This window comes from Pavona decussata, unplaced genomic scaffold (genome assembly GCF_977016875.1).
Source record: "Pavona decussata unplaced genomic scaffold, jaPavDecu1.1 SCAFFOLD_91, whole genome shotgun sequence".
Taxonomy (NCBI): domain Eukaryota; kingdom Metazoa; phylum Cnidaria; class Anthozoa; order Scleractinia; family Agariciidae; genus Pavona; species Pavona decussata.
Genome location: NW_028145508.1, coordinates 1,666,409 through 1,682,715, shown reverse-complemented (window position 1 = coordinate 1,682,715; position 16,307 = coordinate 1,666,409). Strand labels below are relative to the sequence as shown.

The following is a 16,307-nucleotide window of genomic DNA, read 5'->3' as shown; positions in this document are numbered from 1 at the left end:
GACCCACTACAAAGCTTTTAATACCGTGATCAGAACGAAATTACACGGGATATGTACGGCTGAAAACTTCATGATGCACACATGGGGCCCACTTATTTTTACCAGGCTCTTACGGGAAGTCAAATTCCAAAGACATTCTTCAGCAAAACATCTGGAAACCGTTTTCTCGCCAGAAGAAAACTTGATCAGCCTAACCGTTTCCGACTCGAGCGGGGTTAGCCGAAGCGCCATGTCGGCGGTTTGTGTTAAATGCTTAACTCAAGACCTTGATGAAAGTTTATCAGTGGATATGTAATGGATATGGTGCTGATGCAAGCCCCCATCGCGTTGAAACAATCGCGGTGTGAGTTTTAACCCTCTTAATTTCAGTTTAAAAAAATCGCTTACGAAGAAAACTGGCTAAACAAAGAGCAAATTGAAAGTAAAGATATGAAGTAACTCTTCCCGAAACCAGCAAAGAAATTAGACTGTTTTAGTAAATCCTGACAGAAGCTCCCTTCCGAAGGTGAACTGAGTGTCTTTACCAGTCATGACTTCAAAAGTAACTTGATTTTTACAGTAACAAAAACCAATGAGAAATAAAATATATCACATGTTGTACACCAAAATACCGCCCAAGATATACATTTACGAAACAGTCTGTTAAGACTGTTTTGTTTTTGTTTCTCTCTATATCCGTGAGAGTGGAAGTGTAGAATGCTTTAAATCTAGGCTCAAGACCTATTTCCTCAGAACTGCATGCTTTCAAATGCTAAATTATGAGATACATACTAGAAAAGATTCAATTAGTTTTTTGCTTTAGATGACATGTTTTCAGTCTAGTGATTTCACATTGGTTTTTAAATTGAAATAAGCTTAAGCGTTCAACCTAACTGGTTTTATAGTTTTAATCTTTTAAATATATTTTAATTATATTTTTGTTTCTAACATGTCTAATATTTGTTGTTGATATACTTTTAAATTATTCTCAGATTTGTAAAGTGCTTTAGAATATTTTAAGTAGAAATTATTTTATTATTATTATTTTCTATTATAAGACCTTGATGCTCGGCTGAGGCTACTTAGGACAAGAGCGGACTGATTTCTTCCATACGCCCCATAATGTAAGCTTTTCCATAAACACTCCATACAAATTTTCACACTTGACGCAATTTTACTTACTAAATGGGTCAAACTAAGAAGTGCGCAAGTTTGCTACATAGGGATCTGGCCGAAAGTGGCGAAAACAAAAAAGACTGCTGAAATCCGATGGTCGTGTAAAGTAGTTTTGGAAAACAGCAAGAATGACTCCACCCAACAAGAAAATTTAAGGTCAAGTAACATGGGCAACAATTTTTCACAACGTGTCGCGCAACAAATGTCGTGATTTAAGTTGCGATATTGTTTTAACTGATGCGCCTATTACAACGTCCACGTGCAACAAATCAGTTTCCCGTTGCACTACTTTCTGCGACATGAAAGTTTCTTTGCGCTTGGAGGTGGTAATACGAACAACAAACATTCCCAACTTGCAAGGTAACATTTGTTGCATGGCAAGTTGTACCAATACGTTTTCGCCTCGAGTGATTATTAGTTCTTTAAGCTAATTGTAAATAAAGATTACTTAAGGGCCACTCCAGTTTATTTGTTTTAACTTGATGCAACCCTTCTCATCGACCCATAAATATTGTTATTAACATTATATTTTCAAAGAAGACAATGGCATTTTTGAATTCAGGAAATATGTTTCCGATGTGTAACACCCACCGTCAGTTGCAAAATGGATCAAATGCAAATTAATAATATATAAACTTATGAAGTGTAGGAATACCGATGAATATTAATACTATCACGGGCACCCAATAGGAGTTTTCCCTCAGATCCTTTGAAACGCTATTTTAGGCTATCTGGAGTGCCTTTAAAGCTCTGTAGATTCAAATAAAGATGCGCTTTAATATTTTTATCTGTTCGGTCATTCTAGGGGAATTTGAGTCTTTTCGAAATAACTAGGGCATTTTTGTCCATTTCCCAAAAAACTTAGGTCTTATTTCCTTTCCGAAAATCTTAGCTGACCTTTTTGCGGTACTCGAAACAACATTTTTATCAATCCGAAAACACCAGGCCTTAAATTTCCCATATCACGAAAGTTCGAGGAGAAAATTATTTTTTGAAAATTGTAGGGGATTAAGGGCCTTCTGAACAGATAATTTACCGAAACGATCCGTTGGGTGCCCCTGTACTATGTACTGATTACAGGGTGAAAATGAGTAGTAACAGCGTTGACAATGTAGAACAGTCATTATAACTATAAATAATAGCGGAAAGGAAACATTAAGACCAAAAGGCCTGCGTTGTTCCCACCTTCTGTGAATAGCCTCCTTGATCTTGAGTTCTGATACTTATTAATAATCCATGAAGAGAAAACAAAGGAACAAGGTTCGGAAATTTGATCTTAATTATCATGAAATTTGGTGCACTTTTGCTTTGAATTTCTACAAGAATTATTGATGGGAAGACTGATTGAGAAGCTAAAAAAACACTCGAAAGAGTCCAAACAGCTCGAAGTTGGCTAACCTTGGCTGTGCCCCATGTTTTCAACCGGCCACTTCTCGATGTTTGGATAACATGAAACACTCTTCCTTGTGTTTGATATATTACTTGAAAAGGTGTAGCCATGAGGCCAAGTCAGGTATTGGGAAGCATTCGTTTGAACAAAGATGGCGGCAAGGAGGCTATTCACATAGGCAATTTTGATATCTGATTGTATTATAATACCGCCCAACAGAATTTATTTGAATGGTTACCTTTTATTGTTCCACCTGTGAACCCCATTATTTGAATCGACCAGGGGTGTGAAAATTAAGTTTTCCAAGTGGGCAACAGACGTTCAATCTTGGAATTTGATTACAACACTTTGCAAAGGGGAACTGAATGTCATGTTTCAATTTAAGAAACCGAAGTTTTCTCTTTAATAAATTTTGTTAAAACATAAAATATAGAAAAATGACTGAAGAGCCGATAGCATTCTGGCCATAGTCAATTGAACAAGGGCCGCGACAGAGCACAATCCTTTGTTTTAACGTTCACGCTACAGTTAAATATCTTTACAGGAACATTTCTATTGGCTCCAACACATTTCAAAATTTATTATAACAAAGAAGTTTGTCAGGCTTCATAACCATTGCCTTTTATTAACTATGTTCTGACACTGAGCGTGTTCACAAAAAAGCTACTAGCCATTACTTCTTAGCAACTGTTTTTCAGTGAGGTTTTTAAATCTTCCCTAACCTATTGGAATTTTCAGCTGGAATTTATCAAATGGTCCGCCCAAATGTCATATTTCTTATTGTAAAGGGTCAGATATTAAACAAACGTAGATTTGAAGCAAATTTCCAAAAACTGACCAGGGTCATTGACCACACCAACTCAATTCAGTATACCGAGGTGTAGAAAAATTGTTGTCAAGTTTCTGTTTCAAGGAAGTAAGTCGCTTCCTTTCAGATTCACTACAGGACTAACTAGCTCACATTTTCCACTGGAAAGCCGTCTAGTAGAGGTTTATTAACAACGCTAAAACGTTTTTATGATTTGCAATAAAAACACTGCCAATATCATGACGGCAGCCGGCTAAAGCTACCGTACGTATGTTTGCTCAATTCGGGTTCACCTAAAAATTTTGTTGAAAGGAAACTACCATAAACAGATTTATGGGAAAAACCAATTTGGTCCCTAAGTATCCAAATCTTCAATTTTCAGCTACTCGGAAAGTAAATCAGTAACTAAATATACTCTTACATAGGCACCCTGAAGTAAATATAGCTTGTTAAGGTTAAAAATGACGCTTTGAAGTAAGTTTTTTATAATTGTTATTTCATCTTGAATTAAATATAATTTCATCAATGATGTACCCCTTCTCGTTTTTTTTTAAGGGTGGGTTCGATTGATCCTATTCCGGAATAGAAATACCCGCAATAATGACAATAAATCCCTCATTATAGGTGTTTTGAGTTACAGGAGTACAAAATGGTTCTTAAATTATCGTGAATCAGCGAAAGTTTGCACAAATGTCTTCCCAAATTCACCTAAAAAGAGAAATCTAATTCCTATTCCGTTTATTCTTATTCCGGAATACGGTCAATCAAACGCAACCTAAATCTCTTCTTTTTTGTTGTTGTTGTTGTTTTGTTTTGTTTTACTTGCTATCTGTATGTTTATTCCTTCACTCCGCATCCATTGGCACTAGTCAAATTGCTATTTACTTCGTAAAATCACCTCTCATCAATTGCATTTTCCTCGTTGTACAGCTGCAGACGTCGTTTTTTAATTCCAAGCAAATTTTAGCAAGCCTTCCCAAACTTCAAACGCGCCGTCGTCCTGTTTCCTGGTGAACGACAAATATTTGAAATTTGTTCGTCAGGTTTGGTTGGGAAAATAAACTTGGTCCGCCCAATGCGTAGGGCTCTTTTTTTTTTTTTTGCATTTCTCGTTGTTGTTGTTTTGTTGTTGTTTTTTTTTTACTATATTATTATTCACTGCTGTTACAAACTTTGTGCCAATTTTTCGAGACTCCCACTGATGTACTGGGAGTATAAGAAGAAAATAATGATAATTTAATTTCTGTACACAGTATAAAACGTTGTGATAAGCCTTAAGATGACGGCTTGTTAAAAAGTGAGAGAACAATAAAGTACGGTAATGTCCTTTGCAGATGTCTGTTATAACGGAATTTGCACCTTATGCTATTTGGTATGAATGCCATTTGGCGTCAAGGACTTGCATAGAATAACGTTGCAAGACTAGGTCGAGGATCGCAGGGGATATCCTCTTCTAATAAATATGCGAAAGTAAAGACATCACTTACAGTAATCAAGTTTTATCACTTAATACAGAAGTTCAGAAAAACAAATGACATCGAACTCGTGGAATTTCAAGCCCAGGTCAACAAGGACATCAATTGACTCCCACAACGGCGCGTATAAATCAAGTCCTCTGATAAGAGGGTTTTTAATTTCAAGCAAATAACGGGAAATTTCTGAATTGAACTGTTAAATAGTCTTCACTGACTCAGGTAAAGTTTTACCAAGAGCTGTACATATACTCAACCTGAAGATTCATGCAAACAAACGAGAAGGCATCGGAAGCATGGGCGGAAATAAAAGATGAAGAAAGTCTATTTAAATTCGAGGAAATTATTACTTGCCAATTAGGTAGCTTGTATACCGATCTTGACAGATTAATCGACAATTTAAACATTAGTGCTAGTTCCAGGTTTTGCCTCCAGTTTGCTAATCATGAATATTCTCGTCCGTTGATTCTTTTGTTCTAGCATAAATTAAAATCTGGCGGCCAAGTTTGGAACGCCTTTGAAAACTTTTAGACTCCTATAACGAGATTAAATAAATTGCTTTCTTGTGTTTACTATGACAACACAAAAAATAAACTAAAAAGGTTGCACATGATTGAACCCACTTAAACAAAGCACAATAAGGGCACCAACACTTGAAAAGCTTACAGGCCCAATTTTTATGTTAATTAGCTAGAAAACTAGATACTGGCCGATGGATATTGTTTTAGTCGAAAAATCTAAATCTGATGAGGCAATATTTTCTTGGGGTAAGCCCTAATTCGTTTAGCATCTGATAAAGGTCGGCAAATTCAAAGAAAACGTTTATCAGGACTCTGCGGATCGCATGGGTTATTTGTTTTTCGTGTGGTCGGCATTGCCGACAAATGCAGATCCTTTTTGGAAGCTTTCGTCCACCGGGAAATTTCCTGAGTTGCGACCCAAGTCATCGATTAACAGCTAATGGTTTTCCAACGAGATTAAAAACGCAACGGGGTGATCGAGTAAGGTTTGGAAATGTACTTATTTCACTGACAGGGGCACTGGCACAGGTCTCTGAAATCGACCACTTGTATCAACTGACACAAGGACCTTATGCGGCTTTAAAAGCGCACATGCTTGAATGTATGGTATATCAATTACGCGAGCGGGGCACGACATAAACAGTCGCAGTTTGATCTAAAACCACATGTAACCGTGGAGGAAATCAAGTTTTTAATCAGCAGAAGGTGCTGGTGATGCTGTGTCTCGACTCGGGAAACATGTACGCTAGAGGCTTCAGTTATGGCGGCCAGGGCTATGGACATTACAATCCACAGTACCATATTCCCCAGCAAAACTCTCCTCATCATCCGTCTTACCAGCCATACATTTATAACGCGCCGCGTTACGGTTTCAATGCGTTCACGCGCGCTAACCCGCCTCCGTTCAACCACATCCCACCGTCAGCACCATCGGCGATCCACTACCCAAGTGAATCACGTCTAGCAGACCTAGCAGCACCAAGGCAAAGCTACGAAACTCACTGTCATTACTACACACCTCCTTCCCTCACTCCGCAGCCGGTCTTACCACCACCGGAGCCCCTGAATCAGAGAGAGAAGGAACCAGAGCACGTCTTAAGCGACATCAGCGTCACGAACGAAAAATTAACGGACAATTGCTACCAAGGTACGTGGAACTGATTTGTAATTACGCTTCTGTGCTTAGCACCCTCCAAAGGGCAGCTTGTTCCGGCCAGATTAAAGGCTTAGAAACGCGATTATTTGCCTTCTCACTAGATTCGTGAATTTGATTGCTGTGTATTGCTCATTATATTATAGTTAAGAGCGTATTATACCCGCATTTCGTCTGATGTTGCTTGATTGAAGTTTGATGGAAGCATCGTATATTTCCTGGTTTCTCCTTCAATTTTTCAAGCTTAAAATTAGTCAACGTTCAAAGTCTTATCGCACCAGCCTCTCTGTTTTAAAGTTTTCTTTCTAAAAGAGATTGATGTACTCCTGTTTTGCAATAAATGTGATTGCGGCCCCACTCCCGCTTTCGGTTGCAACTATGTACAACTCAAACGTTGTGGACTTGGCAGAGAAATTGCGAAGTCACACAAATATGGGAGTATTTTGTTTTCATCTCAAGTGGACTTGCCTTACAGCCCGGCCTTACAGCTGGTGATGGTAGTGTTTTGTTTACGTCTCAGTGGACTTGCCCTTCACCTGCTGATGAGCTCGTGACAATTGTTGCTTCATATTTTATATTACATCACCTTCTCTAGATACCCAAACCCTGACGTTCTTCAGTAACTTGCAGTTCTTCAGTAACTCAATAACATTTATTGAAAAAAAAAAACTGTCACGTCTGAACTTTTGGTAGAAACATTTAAACAACTCAGTACTGATCAGTAATTCAAAATAAGTGCCATACGAAATATTTTCTAAGAAATTGGTGTTTATGTGTTTATGAAACTTTGTTAAACTGCTAACTTTTTTCGGTTCAAGGAAGTTGTTGTAAGTGGTACAGCATCACTACAAACTCTTTCTGGCCCAGTGCAGTTCAGCTGAATTGGCTAAAATATTGTTTTAGTTTTACGGAGGTTTAACTAGAAAGTCTCAAGTTTGCAAAAAAAGAGATTACCATGATGGTGTGTTAAGATGGCCATAAATGGCTTAAAAAATCACAAATTTGGTAGTAATTTATTAAAGATATAAGCGTTCTATGAATATTTAAGAGGCAAGCTAACTGTTAAATCAAACTCTGAATTTTTAATAAAAAGGAGGAAGAGAAAGTCTTTATTACACTTGAGTGAATTTTTAAATCAGACACTCTTTCTCTTTACTGACTAAGAGTGCTTAATGTTGGAGGAAATAACAAACAAAAAGTGTTTTAAACATATTCAAGTTTATTCCCGCAATGGTCGGCAATTGACTCACTCTTGACCTTCAGTTAAACGTTCGCTTTCTCGTGTCTAAGGACGCCTGGGTAAATGAAAGCTAGTTTTCCTTAAAAAAAAAAAAAGTAGTTATAATGCTTTAATTGCTAGTTTTAATAACTTTTTTCACTGGAATCATTCGAATTGCATCCAAAACTTGAAATTTCTCAAATACCAAAAGGCTGCAGTTTCTGAAGTCACGATCAAACTTATCTTTTGCACTGAAATTTTAGTTACTAGCAGTGATAACATGTTTATCTCGAATTAATTATTCAAAGGCGTATTCTAACACAATATGCTGAAGAAAGAGGATTCCGTATCACCCCATATATCACTTTGTTCACATGGGTAGAATTAACAGTTTAAACAGCCAAGATTCACAATTACCTAGTTAATCTTAACCGGCTTAGTCCAAACAGATTCAAAACTATTTTGGTAAAATATTAAAAACAAGATTAGTATGACAGAAAAGTACTGTTCGGTAACTTTCATTTGAATGTTTAGACTTTATCATTTCATCTATAGAAACAGATCCAAAAACTACTTTACACAGCAAGAGAAATCTCATCACACGAAAGTGCTCAACAGATTTCATTTAAATGTTCATCCTTTAGAATTCCACCCAAACACTCGTCTGTAAAACCACATAGTGGCTCAACGAGTCACAACGGAAGATAAAGGCCAAAAAAAATTATCCACGAATTTCGGCGAAATCTTGATGATCTGCCATAGCTTGGCTCTCTTCACGTACAATACCCACGACGCATAAAGCCATTCAAGAAGTAATAAATGTCTTATTGACTGGATTGGTCGCACGGCGGAGACATCAAAGGCAAAACATCGGTGCGGGACCACAGGTCACATTTTATTGTAGAAACATAAGGTAGCAAAAACATCTGAAAATACAATTTTCTAGAAATAGAAATATGATTAGACGTGTTTTATGGGCGAAGTCTGCGTACTGTCGGAACGCAATTAAAACAAAACAAAAACAAAATTCACGGTTCTTCTTAATTTGCATGCTTGTGTTAAAAAAAAAAAAAAAGAAAAGAAAACGTTTCTCTTTTGATAAAGAGAAAAGTTATCATGAATGAAACAAATGGCACAAGAATAAGGATTCATAAAATTAAGACGTAAACACTAAAAACTCTTTCAAAACTCGTTCGACATTGAAAAAAGTACTTTGCAGTTTGCAATGGCTTGTAAGAGGAACAATTAGTCGTGAGTTTAGAGAGAAAAGTAAAAGGAAAAGTAAAAAGTAAAGTAATTTATTTAATGTCAATAACACGAGGAATGCTTTGGCAATCTCCAGAGCCAGAGGCTCGTGATAAAGTGGTTGACAATAATCCAAGTCGAAATTGGAATTTTGAAACGTTGGCTTTTTGAGAAAGAATGACGTGACATACATCATACAACTTCAAATTATTGGGATGCAGAAGTTAGATTTGAGTTTTAAATGCGATCAAATGTTAGATCTCCGCAGAGCCGCCACATATCTTAATTGATAAAATGCAACAAAGGAATCAAACTTCTTCATGCGCTATCTCGCCATGGGCGGGTTGAGGTTTTCATAAGAAACGTAAAAAAAAAATATCGCACACTACAAAACGAAAGTTATTCTTCGTTCTTCGCACATCTTTATGAAAACAAAGACGTTTCATTAAATACGATTTTAACTCGTTAACGACTTCAACGTGTCTATGTAGTATTTTCGCGATTGTTCTGACCAATAAAGCAAGAGCAAAAAAGCCGACAAAAGCGGGGAATTAATAACAGCTGCAACGAGATAGAAATAAACGTACGTACGTGAGCAGACAGCGGCCTATAGTCTATGGCAAGTATTCGCGACATTTATAATTAATTTTATAATGACTTTTCTGCCCGCCATCATCGAAGCTGTTAAAATTGGTCATGCTAGGTCGAAAGTACAAGCCAACATTTCCTCCGCTAGTAAACAAATGAACGAGATAATCTTGCTTTCTTCTTTTATTTTAATCACTGCCCTCAATTTTTTTTTCAAATATCAGTCAGTTTCTATTGCGTTTGCGTTTTTAAAAGGGCAATGCTCTTATTCGGAAAATTATGGCCATATGTTTCAGAACTAATCCATTTAATAAATAGAACACGTTTTTGGCGTTTCCATAATTATGAAAATGCAAGCCGAGCTTTACGAGAAGAAAAGCTGTTTTTACATCTGCTTTGTATTGAGTTCTAGTCAAGCTCAACAAGTTTTTCCATAACTAAATGGAAGAGATGAAAGAAAGTTTTCTCTTTCTTTTTTGTGCAGTAAACGCTTTCAGTGTTCCGATATATAAAGGTGGTTTTCCACGAATCAAGAGCGCATAGCCTGCGAATGCCGTACCCCCTGCAGGGGCCGGGAGCGATGAGAGAAGTTTAAAAGAGCTAGAAATGTGTTGCTTCGCTTTAGCTTAAAATGCGATCCAAAACGACTAGCCCCCTTGCAAAGCATTTTTTTTTGCACCGTGTTAGTTTCGGTAATAATACAACGCATAAAAGAGCAGGCTTTTTTGTCAAAGCCATTTTTCTACACCGTTTTAGTTTCGGTAAGTCATACAGTGCATAATAGTGATCAAATTGAGAACTTAAAAACAAGTCCGAAATTTTGTTTTGAAAAAATTCTGAAAAATGAACACCAGTACCATCTTAAGAACGTACTACTCGATGACATTATAAATTTTTATCCACAAACTTGGAAGGTAGAACGAGGTTGAGCAGCGTAATTCAGACACAATGATGCCGGGTATAATTGAAAAGTGCTACTCAGTTGCTTTGATTTGGGTGTGCTTTATCTCAAGGAACTCCTCTACTACCATAAAGCTGCCTTGCACAGCACAACAAACAGATCACGGAATGTAATACTTTGTAGCTTTCATACGAATGATCAATTCAAACTTAGATACTGAGGATTGCATCTCCTGGTAGATCGAAAAATAGAATCATCGTGTTCAGCGAAACAAACAGAGAACAAGGTAATGGCCAATACCATTCACTTAAATGTTTACATATAGTTAGTGTTTCGTAGACTCAAAAAGTTAGAAACACTTTGTAGGGCGTAATAATCAGTAGCAAAGGAAAGTGCTGCCCAGTAGCTTTCATTTGAATGGTCACACTATAGAATTTCATCCACACACTCAAAGTTAGAACCACCTTTTACAGAACAATAAAAAGCACCACAGGAAAATACTGCTCAGTAGCTTTCATTTGAATGGTCGCACTTTAGGATTTCATACACAGACTCAAAAGTAAGAATCACCTTGTACAGCATAATAAACAGCATCACAGGAAATACTACCCAGTAGCTTTCATTTGAATGGTCGCACTTTAGAATTTCATACACAGACTCAAAAGTTAGAATCACCTTGTACAGCATAATAAACAGCATCACAGGAAAGTACTGCTCAGTGGCTTTCATTTGAATGGTCGCACTTCAGGTTTTCATCCACAGACTCAAAAGTTAGAATCACATTGTACAGCATAATAAACAGCACCACAGGAAAGTACTTCTCAGTAGCTTTCATTTGAATGGTCGCACTTTAGGATTCCACCCACAGAATAAAAAGTTAGAACCACCTTGTACAGCATAATAAATAGCACCACAGGAAAGTACTGCTCAGTAGCTTTCATTTGAATGGTTGTACTTTAGGATTTCATCCACACACTCAAAGTTATAACAACCTTTCACACAACAATAAACAGTACCACAGGAAAGTATGGCTCAGTAGCTGTCATTTGAATGGTCACACTTAAGGATTTCATCCACAGACTTAAACGTTAGAATTACAGTATAATACACAGCACCACAGAAAAGTATTGCTCAGTAGTTCTGAAATCATTTGAAGTCCTTGAATGGTCACAATTCGAGATTTCGTCGAAAGACCTATAACCGCGTTTTAAGGCCAAGTAATACGGGCAACATTTTCTAGTAACTTGCAAGTTGCGATTGTTTGTTGGCCGTATTACCACCTCTGCACACTACAAATCAGTCTTCGTGTTGCAGAAAGTAGAAACGACGTCTACTTTCTGCAACGAGAAATTTTTTTGCACGACAAGTTGCAAGAAAAATGTTGACTCTTACTGTCGTTATTTTTGCAGGAGACGAAGTTGATGAGGACGACGAAGAAGAAGAGGACAAATCTGAGAAACCAAGAGGCAAGAAGCGGAAAGAAAGAACTGCTTTTACAACGCATCAACTGCGTGAACTTGAAAACGAATTCACCCGAAATAACTATCTCACAAGACTGCGACGGTATGAGATCGCAGTGAGTTTGGACTTATCGGAAAGACAGGTGAAGGTATGGTTTCAGAATAGAAGAATGAAATGGAAAAGAGTTAAAGGAGAGAAGAAACCGGAGAAAAAATCCCCCTTTCAAATAATGCAGTTAGAAAAGGAACGACTGCAACAAGAAACATGCACGTAGACCAGTCAGACTGGTTTTAACAAGAACTGAATATCGTCAAGGGTAACACAGACAAGACTTCATGAAAACGGACTTTAAGAAAGTTTAGACAGATAAATAACACTAAAATGAAGTCTGGGCCTACGACACGAATATTTTACTGCTATTTCTAGCCCCCAAAAATTGTATCAATGTATATATTCAAAGCATTTAAACTTCACGGTTTTTCAAAGGTCTTGCCGGAAAATTTGCAAAAACTGAATTATGATTTAGTCAGTATCCTGTAAAATATGCGGCCGATTCAAGCTTGAATTCGTCGCCTAGTTGTTTCTTCTCTTAGAGTATGAACTAATATAAAATTAGTACAGTTTTCATGAAAAAAAGCGTGATAAAAAAGGACAAAAAACCGTGGCATTTCCTCTTTAAAATTCCCAGTCACGATTGGCAATAGGATTCAACAACAATAGCGAATTAGAAGGTGGAAAGTTGACCACAGGTTGTCAAAATTGTACAGGACTGAAACGGTTTGCATAAAGCATTAGATGATTTCTGCCCGCATTGGACACAAATTAATTCAAATTAATGACCTCAGTGACAACATGAATGTCTGCATTTATCGTTTTTTTTTATTATTCATATCCACAAAGAAAAGGATAAAATGCTGCTCGGAATATTAATTCCTCCTCTGAGAAGCTTGTGGGTTTTTAATCCGCATTGCAGCTGAAACCTTATTCCAGGGAATTAGGACAAGTCCTCTAAGACAAACATATGGTTCATATAACAGACTGATTAGAATTGTGTCTTTAATATATAGAAAACTTGCTATACAGTGAAAAGCTTGTTGGCGCAACTTCTCCGTCGACTAATGGAAATTGACGTAGTAGTCTATTCGTAGCGGGCCAATCAGAGAGTGTGATTGCTCATATCACAAGGGTAGAATAGTTACTAAGACAATATAGCATTATTTTTATATAGAACTTTCTGGCGTTTGAAACTCTAAATGAGATGATACGGTTTTAAACTCTTTACACTGTTTAACAACAAATCTGAAATTAGACAAGTAACTGAACTAAGGATTTCAATGATGGGGAACTCGTTGCATTTTGTAGTAACAAGTCAAAGAATTAGTGTACTCACACGTAAACACGACTTATTAACTCTTTGCTGCCAGTCATGGTGAAAGTATTGTCTGCTGTGGTCCAATGAAATTCTAACCTTTGAGTACGTGGATGATATTGTAACCATTTAAAATTAGACCAATGTTTATTATGATGCACAAGGTGGTCCCCAGTTTTAAGGTTGTCGTTCGAACAATGTGGTCTTTCAAGTGAAAGCTACTGAGCAGTACTTTTTCCGTACATGGTGCTAGCGCTGTATGTAAAAGATGGTCCAAGCGTTTGACTCTCTGGATGAGGTCCTAAAGTGCGACCAGTCAAATGAAGGCCACTTTCATGTGGTGCTGTTTATCATGCTGTAAAAGGTGATTCTAAATGTTAAGTCTGTGGATGAAGTCCTAAAGTGTGGCCAGTCAAATTAAAGCTACTAAGCAGCACTTCCTTCTGCTACAATTAATTTTTTACCAAATTGGCTTTATTTGTACGAAGTGTGTGCTCCCTGCGGCAAGTAAAGGTTACAAACATAACGAACTCCACTTTCAACATGCCACCCTGAAGAAGGCAGAACTGCCGAAACGTCGGTGAACATAAACCGAACCTAATAGCGTTAAAGAATATCAAAACCTTTTGTATCAAGGTTACAAACATACCGAGTACTGAGATGGAAAGATAAATGCAATAACCGGATTACTGTCAGGGAATTTTATTTTTGGCAGTCTCTTGCATGCTTTAAATTACTTAGAGGTAACGAGCTCCAAATTTAGAAAAAGGAAATTAAAATTTAATTAATTCAATGCTATAATCTAAGACGATAGTAAACAACTCATTCAGAGACCTGCAAACAATTTAATTTATGATATCAGCTTGCTTCACTTTGGCCACCCGAACACACGTACACAACAACCTTTGTGGTTAAAGCTCCACTGTTCCTCCTAGACAGACAGAATTGTGTCGAAATCGTCGTCAACCTTAATACTTTGAACACTAATTAATTATGTAATGTTTAAAACACGAGCAGCAGTGTTTTATCAGGATTTAAAACTGCGAGGCGCAGCCGAGTGGTTTTAGAACCGAGAAAACACGTGCTGCGAGTTTTTTGAACGGCTTCAAAAACATTCCTGGAAAAGCGTGTGTCAAGAGAGTTCATAACAATGATGCTTTTGTGATCGTTGGAAATTAGCATACGAGAAAAACATTAAACATCGCACACTAATAACGAGGAGGTTTTATCGGGTATTAAAACCACTGCACGTGATGTTTTATCGACCATTTGATAGGTCAATAGGCTTATGAATTATTAAAAAGTATATGAATGAGATTTTCAGATGGTTTTTTTTTTATGTCCGCGTTGTAAGATAGCCAAATGATCGTTTAAAAAAACGCTGCGATATATGAATGACAAATCTACCGTATGGAAAAAGATGACAACTCGAGTTCAATGTACATTTTACCAACCTCGTTCCCGGGGAGAAACCCTGGGAACGAGGTTGACATTTTACCAAAATACCTTGAGAACCTAACATAGGCAATAGAAAAACTTTTGAATGCAGAAGTCCACACCACGCAGGAATTAAACTTGCTGGTAATTTTGCCGGATCTCTCTTGTGAAAGACCTCGTGTCATGCGTCACTTGAACATGAAAATACAAAACTGAATGCAAGGCTGGCACTACGGCAAAGGGCAGATTTATTAGTGGCCAATATTTCGACTAATAGAATAAGTCTTCCTCAGGGCCAGAGCTATACTGAAGGAAAATATGGTAACGGCTCCTTAAATTAAAGTTTGAAAAAATACATGGAAAAAAATGATTGGCTAATACATGACATGAAGACAGCGAGGCTTTTCTAAGTTATAGCGGGAAATCGTTATCTCCAGAGGGCATTCACAGGAAAAACGAACGCTGAACCTTTGATTATACACTTTTATATCTTTGTTATCTCATATTACAAGTACGCTGTCTTCATGGCATTCAGTTTTGTATTTTCATAGCCAATAGGCACACAGAAAGCCATATTTTTTGGCAAAATTCCTCCCTGTACTAACAACATCATGTATGCTAGGTTTGAAGTTTTTAGAACTTTTCTGTACTTTTTATGAACGTTTTTTAGGGTTTTGTACGCTAAGAATTATGGATTAACGTGCGAGTCCCCATCTTTTTCGGTTGGATGGATTCTCACTCAACCAGCAATTTAGCCAGCAGCATTTTATTTTTTTAAAAAAAATGTATATGCCAGACCAAAAACTACTGACAACATTATTGTAAATAACGATTAGAGAAGTAAACGTTACAATTTATACAGTATTATTTGTACAGCTGAATGGCAACAGCATCTTGCTTTATAAATTGCAAAGAGTAAACAACAAGCCTATAAAAAGAGTCGCGCGTGTACATCTGTTGATAAGTTTTAGCCACAATTATTTGCCATACTCATAAGGGTGAGATATGAATTATTAAAGCCCAGTATATAAATGTACAAAGTCTTGATATGTAACCTATTTTTATACTACAAGCATGAGCTTCTCGTAAAAACGATCGAACATAACAGTACACTTAACGTATTATTAAAGTTGCTTGGTAATAAAAGAGAAACTCATTAAAATAGAAACAGTGCAATTGGTCCGTCTTAAATACGCAACAAAACGAAACTAACGGTTTGACACGCCGGCTTAGTAAACATGTTAGTCAAATAGTTAACGTATAAATAGAATAAGCCTCCACTCTCGGCCAACTTTCCAACATATTTTTATGATCTCCAACTCGCCTATTTGATGTGTGGACGTTTGTCAAATATGGGTTTCTTTATTTTTCATGCTAAGAAATCAGAAGATAGGACTTTAAAAAGAATTCTGGCACTATCAAAGCTGTATTTTTGTCGGTGTTGGTCGTCGGAAGAACATCTTTGCCAACATTTTAGGCCTCGATAGAAGTATTTTTCCGAAAATCCATGTTCTTCTAACAGGAGTCGAACCTATGAACTTCCGATTACAATGAAGTAAGCCTTCTTTGGTTTGTGTGTCTGAAATCT

The 16,307-nt window shown here is 37.1% G+C and overlaps 2 protein-coding genes across 3 annotated transcripts in view; one reads left to right on the top strand and one right to left on the bottom strand.

The window, feature by feature from the left end:
- Positions 1-16,307, bottom strand: part of LOC146474165 (uncharacterized) — a 35,292-nt gene that overhangs the window by 18,358 nt on the left and 627 nt on the right. The window lies entirely within an intron of this gene.
- On the top strand, positions 5,840-15,889 carry LOC146474166 (uncharacterized). Of its 2 annotated transcripts, XR_014866238.1 has the most exons (3): positions 5,840-6,493; positions 11,862-14,301; positions 14,462-15,889. XR_014866238.1 is itself a non-coding variant. In XM_085117459.1 (2 exons), the coding sequence occupies exons 1-2, from the start codon at positions 6,061-6,063 to the stop codon at positions 12,185-12,187; spliced, it is 759 nt and encodes a 252-aa protein (XP_084973585.1). In that variant the 5' UTR covers positions 5,840-6,060; the 3' UTR covers positions 12,188-15,889. The 2 variants fall into 2 exon arrangements, 1 of the variants encoding a protein (XP_084973585.1); XM_085117459.1 differs by having other exon boundaries at positions 11,862-15,889.

Coding starts and splice junctions, on each gene's coding strand:
- LOC146474166 (XM_085117459.1), top strand. CDS start 6,061: ATGCTGTGTCTCGACTCGGGAAACATGTACGCTAGAGGCTTCAGTTAT. Junction 6,494..11,861: donor AACGGACAATTGCTACCAAG/GTACGTGGAACT, acceptor TTATTTTTGCAG/GAGACGAAGTTGATGAGGAC.